General features: G+C 48.6%; 1 protein-coding gene across 1 annotated transcript; it reads left to right on the top strand.

Moving 5' to 3' along the window:
* The first annotated feature begins 1,022 nt into the window (after positions 1-1,022).
* On the top strand, positions 1,023-12,184 carry tcf19l (transcription factor 19 (SC1), like). Its single transcript, XM_060043848.1, is given in 7 exon segments — positions 1,023-1,295; positions 1,843-2,850; positions 3,332-3,425; positions 3,427-3,502; positions 5,874-6,306; positions 7,184-7,751; positions 9,284-12,184. Coding segments are annotated over 6 exon segments (1,812 nt in total). The 5' UTR covers positions 1,023-1,295; positions 1,843-2,552; the 3' UTR covers positions 9,627-12,184.
* The last annotated feature ends 7,476 nt before the right edge of the window (positions 12,185-19,660 follow it).

Genomic DNA, 19,660 nt, shown 5'->3' with positions numbered 1-19,660 from the left:
GTCGAAAAAGCATAATAGGTCCTGTTTTAAGTTTAGGACGTTGGGTTAAAGGTGGTTAGTTTAGGTTTTAGGTATTAGGTTCGAGGTGGTTGGTTAATGTCTTAGATTAGAGATGGTTAGTTTAGGTATTAGGTTAGTAATGGTTAAGTTTAGATATTAGGTTAGAGATGGTTACGTTTGGTATTAGGTTATAGCTGGTTAAGATCTGGTACTAGGTAAGAGACGCTCACGTTTAGTTACAAGGTTAGAGATGTTTAAATGTAGGTATTAGGTTTTTAGGTCCTATATTGTAGATATTCTATATGCATTGCAATCATTGATATCAGTCATGCTTATATACATAGTATACCTTCCATTAAAGGGTTAGGGTTAATGTAAGACAGAATTTAAACAATATGAAATATAGTTTTAAGCAGCATGGACCATCATCAAAGGGTTGTCTGAGTTGAACGAATAATACCAGTTGATATAACCTTCAAGAAACCCTTCACATTGCAGCAGCCTTGTTTGAAAGTTTCTATTCAGTATCTCTCCACAATATATAACAATATATCGTTTAAAGACATCAAATACACAGATTGCAATCTAAAATCTACTACAATCAACCTCATAAACAATATGAATTATATCATTATATATATAAGCTTTTTTTTTTATATATATATATATATATATATATATATATATGATATGATACTATATGTATTGATATATATGTCATATAAATATGATATAATAATATCATATTTATTATAATATAATTTATATCATATATAGATTATTGTATTAATATGCGCTCATTAATGCATGCATACATGAGGTCTTAACGTAGCCTACATAAAGGACGGACCATCTGCGCTGATCTAATACCCCACGACTGGGGCGTACATACAGGACGGACCATCTGTGCTGATGTATAACCCCACGGCTGGGGCGTACATAAAGGACGGACCATCCACTAAACTCTAGCAACCCCACGGCTGGGGCGTACCACTGACGTCACAACCCGCTGAGAAGGCGCCCTGGCACGCGGCCAACGGGAAGTTGCGTAGGGTTTTCGCCCAAGGAAACCTCGAACCGGCGCGCCAAATTTCAAAGGACTTCCTGGGAGGACGGAACGAGAAGAGCCCGTGAGGAGATAGTGGCCTACAAGGGCGATCAATCTGCGGGAAAACATCACGCATTTCCACGCGTGCACCCGATGCACGCCTCGCACGAGCCGTCCGCGATGTCAGGTCCGCTTTTCGGAGCGCGATTGCGAGATCTGACCGACGCGAAATCCGCCTCTTCTATCCGTGAGTGACAGCGAGCTGCGACTTTCATCGGGGTTGTACTTCTTCTGCCTGCAGAAAGCGGTGACATCGGGACGAGTCCCGGTCCGAAACGCGCTCTGGTCGAGTCTCGTTTGCGCTGGGACGGTTCTTATTGTGTGTTTTGGGTGAAATGTGATATTTTAACCCCGCAAGACGTCCGGCAGTCGATGCTTGCTTTGTGTGTTGGTTACACGAGTTCGACTTCCATTGGGCGTCTGTGTGTGTGTGCGTGTGTGTGCGTGTGTTTATTCAGGATACGTAGCCAACCCTATACGCTACATGCACTACATTATTATTATTATTGCAGTGTAGTACATCGTAATAAATCGATTATTATTCATCGATCTGAGAGTTGTGTGTGTTAAACGTTGCCATGTTGTTGATTTCATGCAGAACCTCGAAAAATAAAGTAAAAAGCCTCGAAAGGGAAGACCTCTCTGGTGCATAACATCTGTTAATAACGCTTCATAATCCATAATGTAAGACATCATATCTCCATCTAATGAGAGTCCCTCTGTCTCTCCTCCAGATCTGACGGTCCTCAGGGGGACAGACGTCAACACTACGATCCGTGATGCCAAGCGGGGTTCAAACCACAATAGGCCGTTTATACTCCTTTCTACTAAACAGTTTTAAACCTAGTTAATCTAGTTTTTTAATCTAGTCTTAAGTATAAATCGTTCAGCTTCTGGTGAGTCCACTCTTATTCACACTCCACCTTTCAAGGTGGATTTAGTGAGTTTTAAATCTGGGGTTTCGGACCAGCAACCCCAGAGCTAATAGTCAATTCCTCCGGAGACTTAATCCGCAGCCACTTGTGTTTAACTTGAGCGAAAGTGAACACAACAGATTCGGTCTTAGAAAGGACGTTTTGGCAACAGGGGAACCACGACACTGCTGTGCGCTGTTGCACAGTAAAGTACATCACAGTACAGTAAAACACACAGAAGGACCCCAACGTGTTTTGAAGGGTGATGCTAGCTGAGCCGCGGCGTCAGCAGAAACGCCTGTCCCGTTAGCTTCCGCCTAGCTAATGTTGGCTTGGTTAATGCTAGCGGAAATTAGCTTATTTTACCTTAGCTTAGCTTAGCCGTAGCCTTATCAACGATGGATCGCGCGTCCCTATAAGGACCCCCCAGGGAGGCGCGGGAACCTGCGATCCGATTGGCCGACCAGGGTCGCGTCGACGGCGGTGGTGGCCCGACGGACGTCTCCGATTGACCGGCCCGGCTGTCAGTCATGCTGTCCGGGGTGCAGCCGTGCTTCCAGCTGCTGCGGATTGGCTCGTCGGCGGGGGGCGTGGCCAGGGACCTGTATACCTTCCGCCCGGCGCTGCCCTCCTGCGTGTTCCGGTTAGGCCGCGCCCCCGAGCTCTGTGACGTCACGCTGGAGGCGGCCAGCGTGTCGCGCATCCACGCCGAGCTGCACACGGAACGGGAGGCGGGGCCTGGTGCCGAGGGGGCGGAGCCAAAGGAGCAGGAGGAGGAGGACGATGACGGGGGGTGGACGGTCCACATCAAGGACCGCAGCAGCCATGGTGAGAGAGAGAGAGAGAGAGAGAGAGAGAGAGAGAGAGAGAGAGAGAGAGAGAGAGAGAGAGAGAGAGAGAGAGAGAGAGAGAGAGAGAGAGAGAGAGAGAGAGAGAGAGGAGAGAGAGAGAGAGAGAGAGAGAGAGAGAGAGAGAGAGAGAGAGAGAGAGAGAGAGAGAGAGAGAGAGAGAGAGAGAGAGAGAGAGATTCACCTCGAACCGGAGAACACATTCAGGTTCTCTATCACATCTGAGCTCACAACAGTCTCTCTCGCTCTCTCTCTCTCTCTCTCTCTCTGTGTGTGTGTGTGTGCACGTACGCCTCCGACATCTGCTTACTAACGCACACAAGAGGCAGGACAATAACAGGAAGCGGACAAACACACACACACTGTGTTGTCACACAGTGTACTAAACTAAAGGGGTTGATTCTCACAGACTACCCTAGACTATAAATGCAAACAATCAATCAGCTCCTTCTCCTCGCTAGGCACCTGGGTCAACGAGGTCCGCCTCCAGCCCGGTGACCAATGGGAGCTCTCGGACGGTGACACCCTGAGCTTCGGCGGCCAATCGGATTCGCCCCAGCTCAGAGTTCTACTTCCTCTTCCAGAAGGTCAAGGTTCGCCCTCTGGACTTCGATGCCATCACGATCCCCAAGGTGAGTTTCACTTTTGGTTTGTGTAGTTTGTGCGTTTGTGTAACGACATCACAAGGTGTGTCAGGGTCACATGGTCCGACGGGTCAGTTGTTGGGCACTTTAATACGTTTACATGATGAAGTAACGAGTAAGGAATAAACCAGGATGGGGGATTCTGCTGTTACCACAGCAACACTGATCAGATATGAGTTAGTCTATCTGGAACTCTTTTTATATCCACCTCATATATAGGATATAGGTTAGGATAGAGGATAGAATATAGGATACTAGGATAGGAAAGGATAGGATACTACGATAGAGGATAGGATACTAGGATAGGACATAAACGAAAGGATATAGGATTCTAGGGTAGAGGCTAGGATAGGATATAGGGTAGAGGATAGGATACTAGGATAGGCCATAACGATAGGATATAGGATACTAGGGTAGAGGATAGGATATAGGGTAGAGGATAGGATACTAGGATAGGCCATAACGATAGGATATAGGATACTAGGGTAGAGGATAGGATATAGGGTAGAGGATAGGATACTAGGATAGGCCATAACGATAGGATATAGGATACTAGGGTAGAGGATAGGATATAGGGTAGAGGATAGGATACTAGGATAGGCCATAACGATAGGATATAGGATACTAGGGTAGAGGATAGGATATAGGGTAGAGGATAGGATACTAGGATAGGCCATAACGATAGGATATAGGATACTAGGGTAGAGGATAGGATATAGGGTAGAGGATAGGATACTAGGATAGGCCATAACGATAGGATATAGGATACTAGGGTAGAGGATAGGATATAGGATACTAGGGTAGAGGATAGGATAGAGGACGGAGGATAGAGGGTGGATATAGAATATAGGATATAGGATACTAGGGTAGAGGATAGGATATAGGGTAGAGGATAGGATCCTAGGATAGGCCATAACGATAGGATATAGGATACTAGGGTAGAGGATAGGATATAGGATAATAGGGTAGAGGATAGGATAGAGGACGGAGGATAGAGGGTGGATATAGAATATAGGATACTAGGATAGGATACAGGAAAAAGCATAGGATAGAGGATAGGATATTAGGGCAGAGGATAGGATGCTAGGACAGGATATAGGATATTGGGAATGGATATAGGACACTAGGATAGAGGATAGGGAGAGACGGAGACCCAGCTGGGCTTGAGGAGGCCCTACCGAGGCTGACCACTAGGTGGGGCATGGTGTACAATGGGGGTCGGAAAAATAATCGATTCTTCGATGCATCAAAGATTCTGCTGATAAATTAATAATCGGAATTAAAAAATATATATATATTTATTTATTTATTTTGCCTGCTGCAACATTCTGTTCGCCAGAGAGGGATAACTTTTATAATTTTAAAATCATTGAATTTATCTTCAGTGTGTATTGGCCAATCAGATTTGACTCGACACGATTGCGATTCAGCCTACGCATAACATGCGCGCAAACTCACAGCCAGACACAAGAACTCCTTCTAATTCAAGAGCAGCTTTTCCTTTAATGACATAGAAAAGAAAGATTAGAAAGAAAATAAAACCGAAACCTATTTTTTGCATGCTTCCATATTGTGTTATAATGCAAGCTGCATTGATTATTGCAGTGTTCATAGAAAGTCATAATTGTGACAAAAGCTTTCTCTCTTATGAAACGTTAGATAAGTTAATTCATCTGTTGATGTCTTTAATGATCATCACAAAAGTAGGAAGTGATTAGCAAACTCTGAGTAGCGAACCCAGATGTATATATATTAGTGCTGTCAGTTAAACGCGTTATTAACGGCGTTAACGCAAACCAAATTTTTTTTTCTTTGGCTCAAAACAAAGAAGCAGTAGCCTGACTGCTGTGTTCAAGGCAGTATGTTTGTATGTTCATCGTTTAATTGCTCTATAGGCTTTTTTTTTGTATCGTCCTGTTTCGATCAGTATATGCCAATGTTGTTATCAATGAAAAAAACATCATTTGCACAAGGCAAGTCGATGCACTTCACCATGTTGATAAGAGCATTACAATTAGAACAATTAATGAGACAAAAAAATCAAGGGATATTTAGCATAGAAAAAACACTTTAAGATTAATCGCGATTGCTTGCGATTAATCGTGAGTTAACTATGGCATTAATGCGATTAATCGCGATTAATGACTTTAATCGCTTGACAGCACTAATATATATATTTCTGAACATTACGCATGGAAATGTACATAAAAAAAATTGTGCCATCGATAATCGCCTCAGAATCGAATCGTTGACCTCATAATCGGAGGTGCCAAGAGATTCCCACCCCTAGTGTACAATGGGACCCGACTGGGGGGGGGCATTACCTCTGGTGACCCCTGACCCCTGGTATCCCCGGCAGGCGGGCAGCTTCTCGTCGGACCTGCAGAACCGGATCCGGACCAGCCAGGACCAGCGCGCGGCGGAGGGCATGTCCAAGCTGTGCCTGAGCCGCGCCACGGTCATCCTCAGCTCCATCGGCAGCCTCAGCAAGATGAAGGGCAGCGCCTGGCGCTTCCGCCGCGGCCACGCCTCCTGCTCCTCCTCCTCCTCCTCCTCCTCCTCCCCCCCGCTGGCCACGGGCCTCTCCTCGCTGCTGCTGCCCCCCTCCACCCCGCCGCCCTTCCCCCCGCCCCCCGCCGCCGCCGCCGCCGGCGTCGCCGTGACGACGACCGAGGGGGGGTCGGCCCCGCCCACCGCCAGGACAGGCCCCGGCCCGTCCTCCTCGAGGAGCCGCAGGAAGTCGGCGCACACGGTGCTGCTGGAGGACGACAGCTCGGACGAGCCCCGCCCAGGTGTGTGTGTGTGTGTGTGTGTGTGTGTGTGTGTGTGTGTGTGTGTGTGTGTGTGTGTGTGTGTGTGTGTGTGTGTGTGTGTGTGTGTGTGTGTGTGTGTGTGTGTGTGTGTGTGTGTGTGTGTGTGTGTGAGAGAGAGTTTTAAATAAGCTGGCACGTCTGCCTGTGTTTTAGTGACATCACAGGCGTGTCCACCTAGAGGAACGATGCCTAGATCAGCAACGCTTTGCTACAGTCCACTCGGTAGGCTGATCTATGCAGTGTACATCTAGGTGGACACGCCCACTTGTGATGTCACTAAAACACAGGGAAAGGCCGAATTGTAATCGAGAGAGAGAGAGAGAGAGAGAGAGAGAGAGAGAGAGAGAGAGAGAGAGAGAGAGAGAGAGAGAGAGAGAGAGAGAGAGAGAGAGAGAGAGAGAGAGAGAGAGAGAGAGAGAGAGAGAGAGAGAGAGAGAGATATATGAATCTATTCCCACATCTCCGTCACATGAGGAGTAAGGCAAGGAGCTAGCCTAGCTAGTATCTGCGTGTCATGACTTTCCTCATGACTTTTGTTGATTCACATTTTTTCCCAAATCGAGCAGCCCTAGTTCATAACGAAGTACCACCTATCTCTAACCCACGCACTTATTGTACGTCGTACTTAGCATGGCGTAGCACCTTCTCCTAGCTACCTTTTGTTGTACACGGGGAGTGGGTTAACCTAGTGATGGTTAGTGCTTGGCACTCGGTCCTATGAACGTCCTCACCGTACCCACAGTGGTATATTGTTGCTTCTCTTTCTCCTGACCAATGTCTTGATTGTAAGTCGCTCTGGGTAGAAGCGTCTGAATGTAAACAATGTGAGTATAACTCCTCCTCATCCTGACCACAGCTCCCCCAGGAGGAGGAGGTGGCGAGGAGGCCCTCAGGGTCCGCGGCAAGAAGCGCCGCCGCCTCTACCGCTCCGAGTCGGACCCCTCGGCCCCCCCGCCCGGCCCCCTCCAGCGGGTCGGAGGTCACCGCGCCGGCGACGCCCGGCGCCCCTTCGAGGCGCGGCCGTTCCCCGCCGGCACGCGCACCATCGGCAGTTACCACGGCGCCGTGACCAACAGCGCGCTGCACCAGCAGCCCCCCCGCCCGGCCGGGGGCTCCTTCACCGTGCACCGCGACCCCGAGACCCACCTGGTGCGCCTGGCCCCCCGGCTGCCCCCGCCGCCGCCGCCGCAGCCGCACAGGGGCGTGTTCTCCTCCTCAGGCCCCGCCTCCTCCTCTTCCGCCGGCGCCGCCCTGCAGCACTCCTATTCGCCGGCGCAGAGGGGCCGTCGGCGTGCCCACAGCTCGCCGGTGTACTCCCCCCTGGTGGTCGGGGGGGAGAGCTACAGCCTGGCCTCCCCCTCGCTCCGCCTGCAGGGGGAGGAGGGCGGGAGGGTCCCCTTCAACGGCTTCCACCTCGCCGCCGGGTAAGCATCGGCGCGGGGTTGGCTTGTGATAGCATAGTGAGCCTGTGTTAGCATTAGCATAGTTAGCACACGTTAGCAGAAATAGTTGTGTTAGCATGTGTTAACAGGATAAGTTAGTGTGAAGATGGTTAGCCGGTGGTGAGCCCGTGTTTGCCTGGTTAGCTTGTGTTAGCCCGGTTAGCTGCTGTTAGCATGGATTGTCGTTTCGAGTGTGTTAAGCCTGTGTAACCGATATCTTCATGACATCAGCCTCTGGTAGAGTAGTGAGCGTTGTGTTAACATGCTTAGCACGTGTTAGCAGGAGTAGTTAGTGGGAAGATGGTTAGTTAGCAGGTGTTAGCATAGTGAGCCGGTGTTGGCATGTGATAGCGGGATTAGTATAGTTCTGCCCTCCTCATCCACACCAAGACTTGGATACATAGCATAGTTCAAGCATCTCACCCTAGCAAGGGAGCGTCTAGGAGATAACGTCCCGGGATGTCGTGATTACGCGTTCGGCGTTCCATACACAGAGCCGCGGCGTTCGGAAAACCAAGGAGCACAGCGAGCGCAAATCTTGGAACGCGACGTTAATCAGCGCCGGGGCTAACAAAGCGCCCGGATGCTAATAAGACGTGTGTAATGTAGCGGCGGCGAGTGCGTTTACAGGGCGGTTGGTCCCACGCTGCACAGCCGTGGTGGAGCCGGGAGAGATTTGTAAAGTTTCATTAAAACGGCTAACGGCTAACGACACAACAGACGGAGTAAATGTATGAACCGCCGGAGTAACGACCTGAGCCCGAACACGGTGATCTCATTCCACCGCTCCTTCTATCAACGCTTCTCACTCTCTCCTCCCTCTCCCCTCCTCTTATCTCCTCCCTCTCTCCTCTCCTCCCTCTCTCATCTCCTCCCTCTCTCATCTCTGTCTCCTCTCTCCCTCCTCTCTCCCTCTCCCTCCTCTCTCCTCTCATCCTCTCTCCTCTCTCCCTCTCCTCTCCTCTCATCCCTCTCTCCTCTCTCCCTCTCCTCTCCTCTCTTCTGTCTCCTCTCTCCTCTCCTCTCCTCTCCTCCCTCTCTCATCTCCTCCCTCCCCTCTTCTCTGTCTCCTCTCTCTCTCTCGTCTCTCCTCCCTCTCTCCCTCCCCTCTTCTCCGTCTCCTCTCCCTCCTCTCTCCTCTCTCCCTCTCCTCTCCTCCCTCTCTCCCTCCCCTCTTCTCTCTCTCCTCTCTCCTCTCTGGGCCTGTTTGAGAGGAATATCCAAATTCTAAAACCATTTAATGAAGTTAGATCGTCGATTCAAAACATAATTATAACATTATTATGAAACAAGCAAAATACGAAAAAGGTAACACTAAAGTTCACCCACGGGTCTCGTACTCGTGGCTGGGCGTGGCCTATTGTTGTAATCATCAGGTGTCTCCGTCCGTTGCTGTGTATCGTTTTAGGTCCTGAGAGTAAAGTGCAGTCGAGACGACCGGTGTAACAATGGCAGCATCACAATATATATATTTATACCGGTCATCTAATCCCCTCCTCTCTCTCTCTCCTCAGTAAGAGACGTGGGCGTCCCAGGAAACACCCCCTCCTCCCCCGCCCCTCCCTGCCCTCCCCCTCCTCCTCCTCCTCCTCCTCCACCTCCTCCGCCTCCTCCTCCTCCAGCTCCTCCTCCTCCTCCTCCTCGGGCTCCTCGGACGAGGAGGGGGGGGAGGGGGGCGTGGCCGGGGCCCCGGAGCCCTGCGCGGCCCCCCGCTGCCGGCTGCCCCAGCGGGACCCCGTCCAGTGGATCCAGTGCGACGTGTGCGACGGCTGGTTCCACCTGGACTGCCTGCCCGCCGCCCACCGCAAGAAGGTGCTGGCCGACCCCAACGCCGACTTCCACTGCGGCTGCCCCTGAGACTCCGCCTCCTTCCCCTGAGATGGCCCCGCCCCCCTTATTTAGCCCCGCCCGCCGCAACAAGGTCCTGGCCGACGCCAACGCTGACTTCCACAGTGGCTGCCCCTCAGACTCCGCCCCCCCACCCCCTTCCTTGATTTGGCCCCGCCCCCCTTTGATTAGCCCTGCACCCTGCTCGCCAATGACTTCCACAATGGCTGCCCCTGAGTTAGCCCCACCCCCTTCCCAGAGTTCGCCTCGCCCCCTTTAGTTAGTCTGCAACCATGACGATCAGTGTGCCTTGTCTCTGGGGACTGGTTTCGGAAGCGGTTCGGGCTCTTGGAGTGCCGGGTCGTACCGGTTTAAACCGCTTCAGAAGGGTTTGAACAGGACTTCTGTTTGAGGATGATTCTGAGGTTCTCAGGTCGAACCTGGTTTGGAGTGGTTTGAACCAGATTCTTTCACACTGGTCCGGATCCGGTTCAATCTGGTTGAGAGTGATTACGACGGGGTTGGTTGACACCGCTTCTGACTGGTCTGTTCAGTGCACCTGCGGTCTGTTTCCAAGCCGTCCATTGATTGGCCGAGAACAGTTCCTCTTGTTCGTAGGTATCTTGTCAAATCTTTATTGATTCATGAACCGTGACAATGGACAGTCTCTGAAAAAAACCTTCTACACAATCCACTACCACTAATACAAAGGTGTGTGTGTGTGTGTGTGTGTGTGTGTGTGTGTGTGTGTGTGTGTGTGTGTGTGTGTGTGTGTGTGTGTGTGTGTGTGTGTGTGTCCTTTACACATCCTGCCTCATTCATAATGTTCGAACTTTGCCAACAGGAAGCAGGTTATGCTACGCTAGTGTTTATGCTAAGCTAGTCTTCATGCTACGCTAGCGTTCACGCTACGCCAGCGTTCACGCTACGCCAGCGTTCACGCTACGCCAGCGTTCACGCTACGCTAGCGGTCAGGCTATGCTAGCAGTCAGGCTATGCTAGTGTTCATGCTATGCTAGTGTTCATGCTACACTCGGGCTCATGCTACAATAGTGTTCATGCGACACTTGCATTCATGCTTCCCTCGTGGTCATGGTAAGCTAGTGTTCCTGCTAGACCGCATGCTAGTGTTAATAGCTATGCTAGTGTACGTAGCATAGCCATCAAGACAAGGTGGGGGGGGGGTGTAGCCCCGTCTGTACACAGACCCGTTGGCGTCAGGGTCAGCTCGGTCCCAGCATCTCCTCTCTGGAGGTCCTGGTAGGACCAGCAGGACTCCAGTGAGGCCTCCCAGTGGACTCGGACTCAGAAGGCCTCCTCAAGCTTTCCGGAGGTCATGGATGGTCTGAGGCGAGGCGGCTCATTGGCTGAGAGGGAGTGGAGGAGACGGGGGGTTGGGATTGGTAGTGATGAAGGATTGAACCCGGTTCCTTCGGTCTGTATGGACCACGTGCTGAGCTGTAATGGAGCTGGACAGACCATAACCCCCCCCCCCCCGGCTCAGATGGCCTGAACCGAACCACAACCGCCCGGACTGTTAGAGCTGGAACCGGTCTGTTCTGGATTACTCAGGACTGAGGCACCGTGGATCTATAGGAACGAGGAACCCACGCACGTATTCATGTGACCCAGACCGCCCACAAAGAGCTCAACGGAAAGTTTCAGAATTTAACACTGAGTCCACCCAGGTTCTGCCTCAATCACCAGCAAAATGGCTGCCATGGCGTCATGGCAACCGTCGGGGCAAAGAGATTATTTATCAGTTAGGAACGCAGCGTTGAGCGTTTCCATGCCAACGGGGGAACGGACTCCGAGGAACCCGGTGGGTTCTCTGGATCCGTCGGGTTCCAACGCTGGACTCCCTCCAGACACCAGGTTCTGAGGACACATGGTCACCATGACGACCGTCTAGGCGTTGTTCCGTTGCCAGGACAACCCGCCGAAGATTTGGGTGATGCCAACAGCAATTTATTTGCCATTCGACAAGTATATATTTTTCTATTTTTTTTTTTTCTAGCGCTATTAATATTATTATTATTATTATTAACCAAATCAAACCTTTTCTAAATCCTTATTTTTTTTCGGGAGAAATATTTTTAATTCCGCCGCTTTTGATATACAAACCTAACGCACGCTGTACTTTACTGGGGGATTGTGGGTAATCTAGGTGATGATGTCATCGGGGGAAGAGATATACTGACAGCTGACAGCACTGCATTCATGAACTACAAATCATATCGGTTCTGTGACGTTTGTCTCCGGGAAAACACAGGTTTTTAGGACGGAAGTCGTGAGTTATGATGTAAATATTGTTGTTTCCGTCTCGAGTTGATGAGGTCATCGTGTTGATGAGGTCATCGTGTTGATGAGGTCATTGTGTTGATGAGGTCACGTTTCATCAGTTCATCGGATGTTTTGTTTTTATTTGTTTTGTTCAGGGGAAGAGAAAATAATTGAATCGTTCACCTCCGATAACAGACGATCTCGAATCTGGAGTTGAATTTCCGAAGTGTTTTCCCGAAATGTCGCGTATGTCAACGAAACACACTGAAATGTAACCCTGTTCAAATAAAGCCGTTCAGCAGTGATATGGGGTCCCACGACGGCGTGAGTTTTGTCCGATAGATTTCCACTCATGTTCCGACTCTTAATTGTTCATTTAGAATGATGTTTCTAGTTCACCAGTTTTCCCGTTTCCTGTTGATTCTGTACAATGATTGATTGGGAAAACTAACGGTGCCGTTAAACTCCATCAAGTACTGCTGTGATACAAACACCTGCATCAGAACACCGTTCTCAAAAGTGAGGTGTGTGTGTGTGTGTGTGTGTGTGTGTGTGTGTGTGTGTGTGTGTGTGTGTGTGTGTGTGTGTGTGTGTGTGTGTGTGTGTGTGTGTGTGTGTGTGTGTGTGTGTGTGTGTGTGTGTGTGTGTGTGTGTGTGTCCGCCCCCCTCCACTAATGGAGCGGTCGGTCAATTAGGACCCACACACACGCTGTTCAGATCCAGAGACACTAAGGAGCAGGTAGGGGTTAGACAGTACAGAGACAGGTCATTAAGGAGCAGGTAGGGGTTAGACAGTACAGAGACAGGTCATTAAGGAGCAGGTAGGGGTTAGACAGTAGAGACAGGTCATCAAGGAGCAGGTAGGGGTTAGACAGTACAGAGACAGACAGGTCATTAAGGAGCAGGTAGGGGTTGGACAGTACAGAGACAGGTCATTAAGGAGCAGGTAGGGGTTAGACAGTACAGAGACAGGTCATTAAGGAGCAGGTAGGGGTTAGACGGTACAGACAGGTCATTAAGGAGCAGGTAGGGGTTAGACAGTACAGAGACAGGTCATTAAGGAGCAGGTAGGGGTTAGACAGTACAGAGACAGGTCATTAAGGAGCAGGTAGGGGTTAGACAGTACAGAGACACTTAGGAGCAGGTAGGGGTTAGTTAGACAGTACAGAGACACTTAGGAGCAGGTAGGGGTTAGGCAGTAAGACAGGTCATTAAGGAGCAGGTAGGGGTTAGACAGTACAGAGACACTAAGGAGCAGGTAGGGGTTAGACAGTACAGACAGGTCATTAAGTAGCAGGGAGGGGTTAGACAGTATAGAGACAGGTCATTAAGGAGCAGGGAGGGGTTAGTACAGAGGTCAATAAGTAGCAGGGAGGGGTAGACGGTACAGAGATATTAAGGAGGACATATCGGTCTAGGAGAATATATATACCACAATACGGTCAATCTATTTATTTGCTTGTTTCACTTCTTGTCCGTCGTGCTTCATTCTCTTGTCATATTTCTTCTTATTCCGATGTTTGATTCATCAGCAACACTAGGCCTACTTTAGCTTGGCACATGGAGTCATTCCTGTTATCTGGGCTGGCAGAAGACCAGTTCAAAGGAGGGATACATTTGGAAGCATTGTGTTTTGCAATAACAAAGCAAAAGACTAACGATGCATGCTTTGATGATATGATACACTGGTCATTTAAAACAGCCCTTATGGAACCTGACCACGTCTTTACTTTCTGTCTCTAGAGAGAGAGACCAGAGTCTCCAAGTGGTCAAGTCAACTCAAGTCTCCCTGTAGTCCAGTCTCACAGCAGGGAGTCAGAGTCCAGTCTCACAGCAGGGAGTCAGAGTCCAGTCTCACAGCAGGGAGTCAGAGTCCAGTCTCACAGCAGGGAGTCTGAGTCCAGACTCACAGTCTCATGTCACGTCAAGTCTCCAGCTCTGTGATTCCCATATATTATTTCATATTCAAATGTTACCTTTGGTAAAAAAAAATCCATGGAACGTGAACAATCGTGTTTCAAATTTGACAGTCCTTGACTGTCTGAATTTGTTGACGAGTAATGATGACAACGCATTGATTTTGGGGGCAGCTATGCGATTAACACATTTATTACCCAGCATACATTTGGAGGCGATACTCCTGAATCTGTGTGTTTTGCATTAACTTCTTAAAGGTCCCATGGCATGCTACTTTATGGAGGCTTTAATATAGATATTTGTGGGCCCGTGACACAATTTTGGCCGTTGCTCCGATTCTCCGGCCAATCTCACGCTCCATCGTACCCTCACTCGCGAACAAGACCCCGAGGTACTTGAACTCCTTCACTTGGGCTAAGGACTCACTTCATATTATACATAGATATCTATATCATATAATATATATTATCTAAGCCAAAAGCTGTGTGAGCCTCCAGACGGTATTATGAATCTCAAACGACTGTGTCGGGTTCTCCGACAACTCTGGTTCTTCCACGTCCACATCGATCTGAAGTAGACTGAACCGCGACATGGAGGAGAAAGGGATTGTTGACCGCGGTTGTCTCCCGCCGGAGCCTCGCTGCCGAGGCACCACCGCCTCCTGCAGCGGGGAGCGCCAAGGAGGTGGTCCCTCGGCAGCCGGGCAGCGGGAAGCGGGGCTCAAGCGGGAGACATGCGCGGGCAACAATCCCTTTCTCCTCCATGTAATACATATTATCACGGCCAAAAGCTGTGTGCGCCTCCAGACGAAATTATGAATCGCAAACGACTGCGTCGGGTTCTCCGACGTCTCTGGTTCTTCCACTTCCACATCAATCTGAAGTAGACTGAACCGCCGATGCGGCTGCCCGCTGACGTGCGACGGGCAACGGGCCTCCGGCGGGAGATGATCCCTTTCTTCTCCATGTCGCAGTTCGTGTACTTCAAGGAGTCAAAGCCAAAGTTCGTAGCTCATTGGCGGGCCATATCCTCTGGGCTGGCAAGGCAGAGAAAGGGGAGGTGGCATCTCCCCTTATGACGACATACAGGGAAAATTCCAAAATGGCGCGTCTGCGCTTCGTTTTTTCAAAGGCGGAGCAGAATGCCTAGTGCTCGTTTTACACCCAACGAAATGTCTAGCTACTGGGGGAGCATAGGTAGGCTAGGGGAACTCATATTAATGTTAGAAAACCTCAGAAAGTGACATTTTCATGCCATGGGATCTTTAATTTATATCATTGTTTGGTGCAATCACATTATCTACCTTAAACAGCAACAGCTGCTTAATAACATCAGTAACTGTAATGTATTAGTAACTGTACATTAGTTACTTTATAAAACAGCTGTTGATTATGCATTATCTAAAACAGCAACATTTATACATAATACTTTCAATAAATAACTTTCATAATCACCCAAGTGGGTGCTACATATTGGTGGTGGTTAGTGAGGTCCCCCCTTCACTTTAGGCGTCTTTGAGTGTTATTAATTATTATTATTCTTCATGTTTAACCTCTGTTTTCCTTTTATTCCTAGTCTGTTTTACATAGTTTTGAATGATGACTATATGCTCTGTAAGGTGACCTTGGGTGTCTTGAAAGGCGCCTCTAAATTAAATGTATTATTATTATTATTATTACTTTAAACCAGTTGTAGGCCCACCCTAGCCTACTCTCATCTCCTCCACTAGAGGTCAGTCACGGCCTGCGAATGCATGCACGAGTGACGAGTGGGAGGGGTCATCTCCTCTGAGCCATAAAGTGGGAGGGGTTATCTCCTATGACCATAGAGTGGGAGGGGTTATCTCCTCTGAGTCATAAGGTGGGAGGGGTTATCTCCTCTGATCCATTAAGGCTCATGTTACACTGGGGCGGCTTTATGAGATCTTATTTTGTGGGATTGTGGTCGCTCATGAACGCTTCAAATTTGCATAACATTGTGGAACCCAACAATGCTGGCGACTCAAGAAAAGGTCTTGACCAAACACTCACAGAGTGTTTATTTTCTAGGTCCTTAGTAGTCAAGTAAATCCCGTGGTCTTCTGAAAGAGAAAGTGACTCTTTCCTCAGCGTGGGTTCAGGCGAGGCGACGCTGGCTGGATATCGGTTTACGAGGCTGAACATTTATCAATTACTGCTGAAGTCTCATGTGACGAGATATATACACACTTTAGGTCCTCTTTAACCTTGAAACAACGTGTGTGTGTGTGTGTGTGTGTGTGTGTGTGTGTGTGTGTGTGTGTGTGTGTGTGTGTGTGTGTGTGTGTGTGTGTGTGTGTGTGTGTGTGTGTGTGTGTGTGTGTGTGTGTGTGTGTGTTGGTGTGTGTGTGTGTGTGGGGGGGGGGAGAGGGGGGGAGAGGGAGCGAGAAAGGGTTAGAGGCGGGGAGAGAAAGAGAGAGAGAAAGAGAGATAGGGAGAGAGAGAGAGAGAGAGGGGGGGGGAGAGGGAGAGAGATTGTGTGTGTGTTTGCTTTGTGATTCTGCCAGAGGTGTCAAAGGGAAAGGGAAAGTCAGAGAGACTCTCCTGCTCTACAAGCAACTTGTCATTATAACACACACACACACACACACACACACACACACACACACACACACACACACACACACACACACACACACACACATTGTGACGATTTTAGAAGTGAAGTTTGTGCGTAACCATGGACACCGTGGGCGGTGAGGCTCTCGTATCTCTGGAATCGCCCACCACCATTACAGGTCATACTACACTGGACGCCATTTTGTGTGTTGGCAGTTTAGGAGTTATGTCGCTGGTGACGGTGTTGTCTCTTCACCCTGCTCCACCTAGGGAACACAACACAACGATGATCTCACTTTAGTACACAACAACACAACGATAATCTCACTTTAGTACACAACAACACAACGATGATCTCACTTTGGTACACAACAACACAACGATGATCTCACTTAGTACACAACAACACAACACAACGATGATCTCACTTTAGTACACAACAACACAACGATGATCTCACATTAGTACACAACAACACAACACAACGATAATCTCACTTTAGTACACAAGACAACAATGATCTCACTTTAGTACACAACAACACAACGATGATCTCACTTTAGTACACAAGACAACAATGATCTCACATTAGTACACAACAACACAACGATAATCTCACTTTAGTACACAACAACACAACGATGATCTCACTTAGTACACAACAACACAACGATGATCTCACTTTAGTACACAACAACACAACGATGATCTCACATTAGTACACAACAACACAACGATGATCTCACTTTAGTACACAATACAACAACCTGACTCTCAGTACATAACACAATAATCTCATCTTTAGTAGGCCTACACAATAAACACGATCTGACTTTAATGACAAACCAAATTAAAAGTCAGACCCAGGGTCAAAGGTTTGTTGTTAACATTTACAATACGGATCATAATCACAATGCAACACAACATTGTAAAATAATCTTGATAAACTATGACCAAATATATGTTTTTTATTGTCGTTAAATCAGACGCCGTGTGCAGTGACCACAGCCGCCATTCAGTGGTTCTCTTGAAGTCAGGAGACAAGATGGAGGCCGGTGTTGTGGCAGTTTGTACAGTTGGTGTTGTGGTGCTCCTGGTCTCTGGCGGGAAGCCAGGCTGCAGCTACCGGGGCTTTCCACCAGCCAACACTCAGCACACCATGTGACCCAGGCAGCCAATCAGGTCGCCCAGGCAGCTTGTCTCCAAACCAGTCAGATCAGTCCTTGGGCCGGTTGCACCAACTGGTCTTAACTAAGCCTGGTCGTAACTGCTAAGTAGGTCTTAGTTAGGACCTGGCGTTAGAATGGAACTAACGCCGGTTGCACCAACGGGACTTAAGCCTGGTCTTAAGTACGCCCGGTCTTAGCCATGGAACATTCACATGGCCGCGCATGGGAGGGGTAATCTCCTCTGATCGATTAAGGCTCATGTTACACTGGGGCGGCTTTATGAGATCTTATTTTGTGGGATTGTGGTCGCTCATGAACGCTTCAATTTCGCATGACATTGTGGAACCCAACGATGTTGGCGACTCATGAATACGTCTCGACCAATAGTCTTTAAATGGAGTTTGTTTCTTTTCTAGGTCATTAGTAGTGATATCAAATCAACCCCGTGGTCTTCTGAAAGAGAAATTGACTCTTTCCTCCGCGTGGGTTCAGACGAGGCGACGCTGGCTGGATATCGGTTTACTAGGCTGAACATTTATCAATTACTGCTGAAGTCTCATGTGACGAGATATATACACACTTTAGGTCCTCTTTAACCAGGAAACAACGTAGTGTGTGTGTGTGTGTGCGTGTGCGTGTGCGTGTGTGTGTGAAAGAGAGGGGGAGAGAGAGAGAGAAAGGGAGAGAGAGAGAGAGAGAGTGTGTGTGTGTGTGTGTGTGTGTGTGTGTGTGTGTGTGTGTGTGTGTGTGTGTGTGTGTGTGTGTGTGTGTGTGTGTGTGTGCGCGCAGTTGTGGGTACGTTTGAATGTGTGTGTGCGTGTGGAGTGTGTGTGTTTTGTGATTCTGCCAGAGGAGTCAAAGGGAAAGGGAAAGTCAGAGAGACTCTCCTGCTCTACAAGCAACTTGTCATTATAACACACACACACACACACACACACACACACACACACACACACACACACACACACACACACACACACACACACACACACACACACACACACACACACAAACAAACACTTGGACGATTTAAGAAGTTAAGTTTGTGCGTATCCATGGACACTGTGGGCGGTGAGGCTCTCGTATCTCTGGAATCGCCCGCCACCATTACAGGTCGTACTTCACTGGACGCCATTTTGTGTGTTGGCAGTTTAGGAGTTATGTCGCTGGTGACGGTGTTGTCTCTTCACCCTGCTCCACCTAGGGAACACAACACAACGATGATCTCACTTTAGTACACAACAACACAACAATGATCTCACATTAGTACACAACAACACAACGATAATCTCACTTTAGTACACAACAACACAACGATGATCTCACTTAGTACACAACAACACAACGATGATCTCACTTTAGTACACAACAACACAACGATAATCTCACTTTAGTACACAAGACAACAATGATCTCACTTTAGTACAAAACATAACAATGATCTCACTTTAGTTCACAATACAACACAATACAACAACCTGACTCTCAGCACATAACACAATAATCTCATCTTTAGTAGGCCTACACAATAAACACGATCTGACTTTAATGACAAACCAAATTAAAAGTCAGACCCAGGGTCAAAGGTTTGTTGTTAACATTTACAATACGGATCATAATCACAATGCAACACAACATTGTAAAATAATCTTGATAAACTATGACCAAATATGTTTTTTTATTGTCGTTAAATGAGACGCCGTGTGCAGTGACCACAGCCGCCATTCGGCGGTTCTTTAGACGTCAGGAGACAAGATGGAGGCCGGTGTTGTGGCAGTTTGTACAGTTGGTGTTGTGGTGCTCCTGGTCTCTGGTGGGAAGCCAGGCTGCAGCTACCGGGGCTTTCCACCAGCCAACACTCAGCACACCATGTGACCCAGGCAGCCAATCAGGTCGCCCAGGCAGCCTGTCTCCAAACCAGTCAGATCAGTCCTTGGGCCGGTTGCACCAACTGGTCTTAACTAAGCCATGGTCGTAACTACTAAGTAGGTCTTAGTTAAGACCTGGCTTTAGAATGGAACTAACGCCGGTTGCACCAACGGGACTTAAGCCTGGTCTTAAGTACGCTTAGTCGTCTCGACCAATTGTCTATAAATGGAGTTTGTTTCTTTTCTAGGTC

The sequence above is a fragment of the Gadus macrocephalus genome, chromosome 22 (assembly GCF_031168955.1).
Source record: "Gadus macrocephalus chromosome 22, ASM3116895v1".
NCBI classification, from domain to species: Eukaryota; Metazoa; Chordata; class Actinopteri; order Gadiformes; family Gadidae; genus Gadus; species Gadus macrocephalus.
This window is presented reverse-complemented; position numbering and strand designations above follow the sequence as displayed.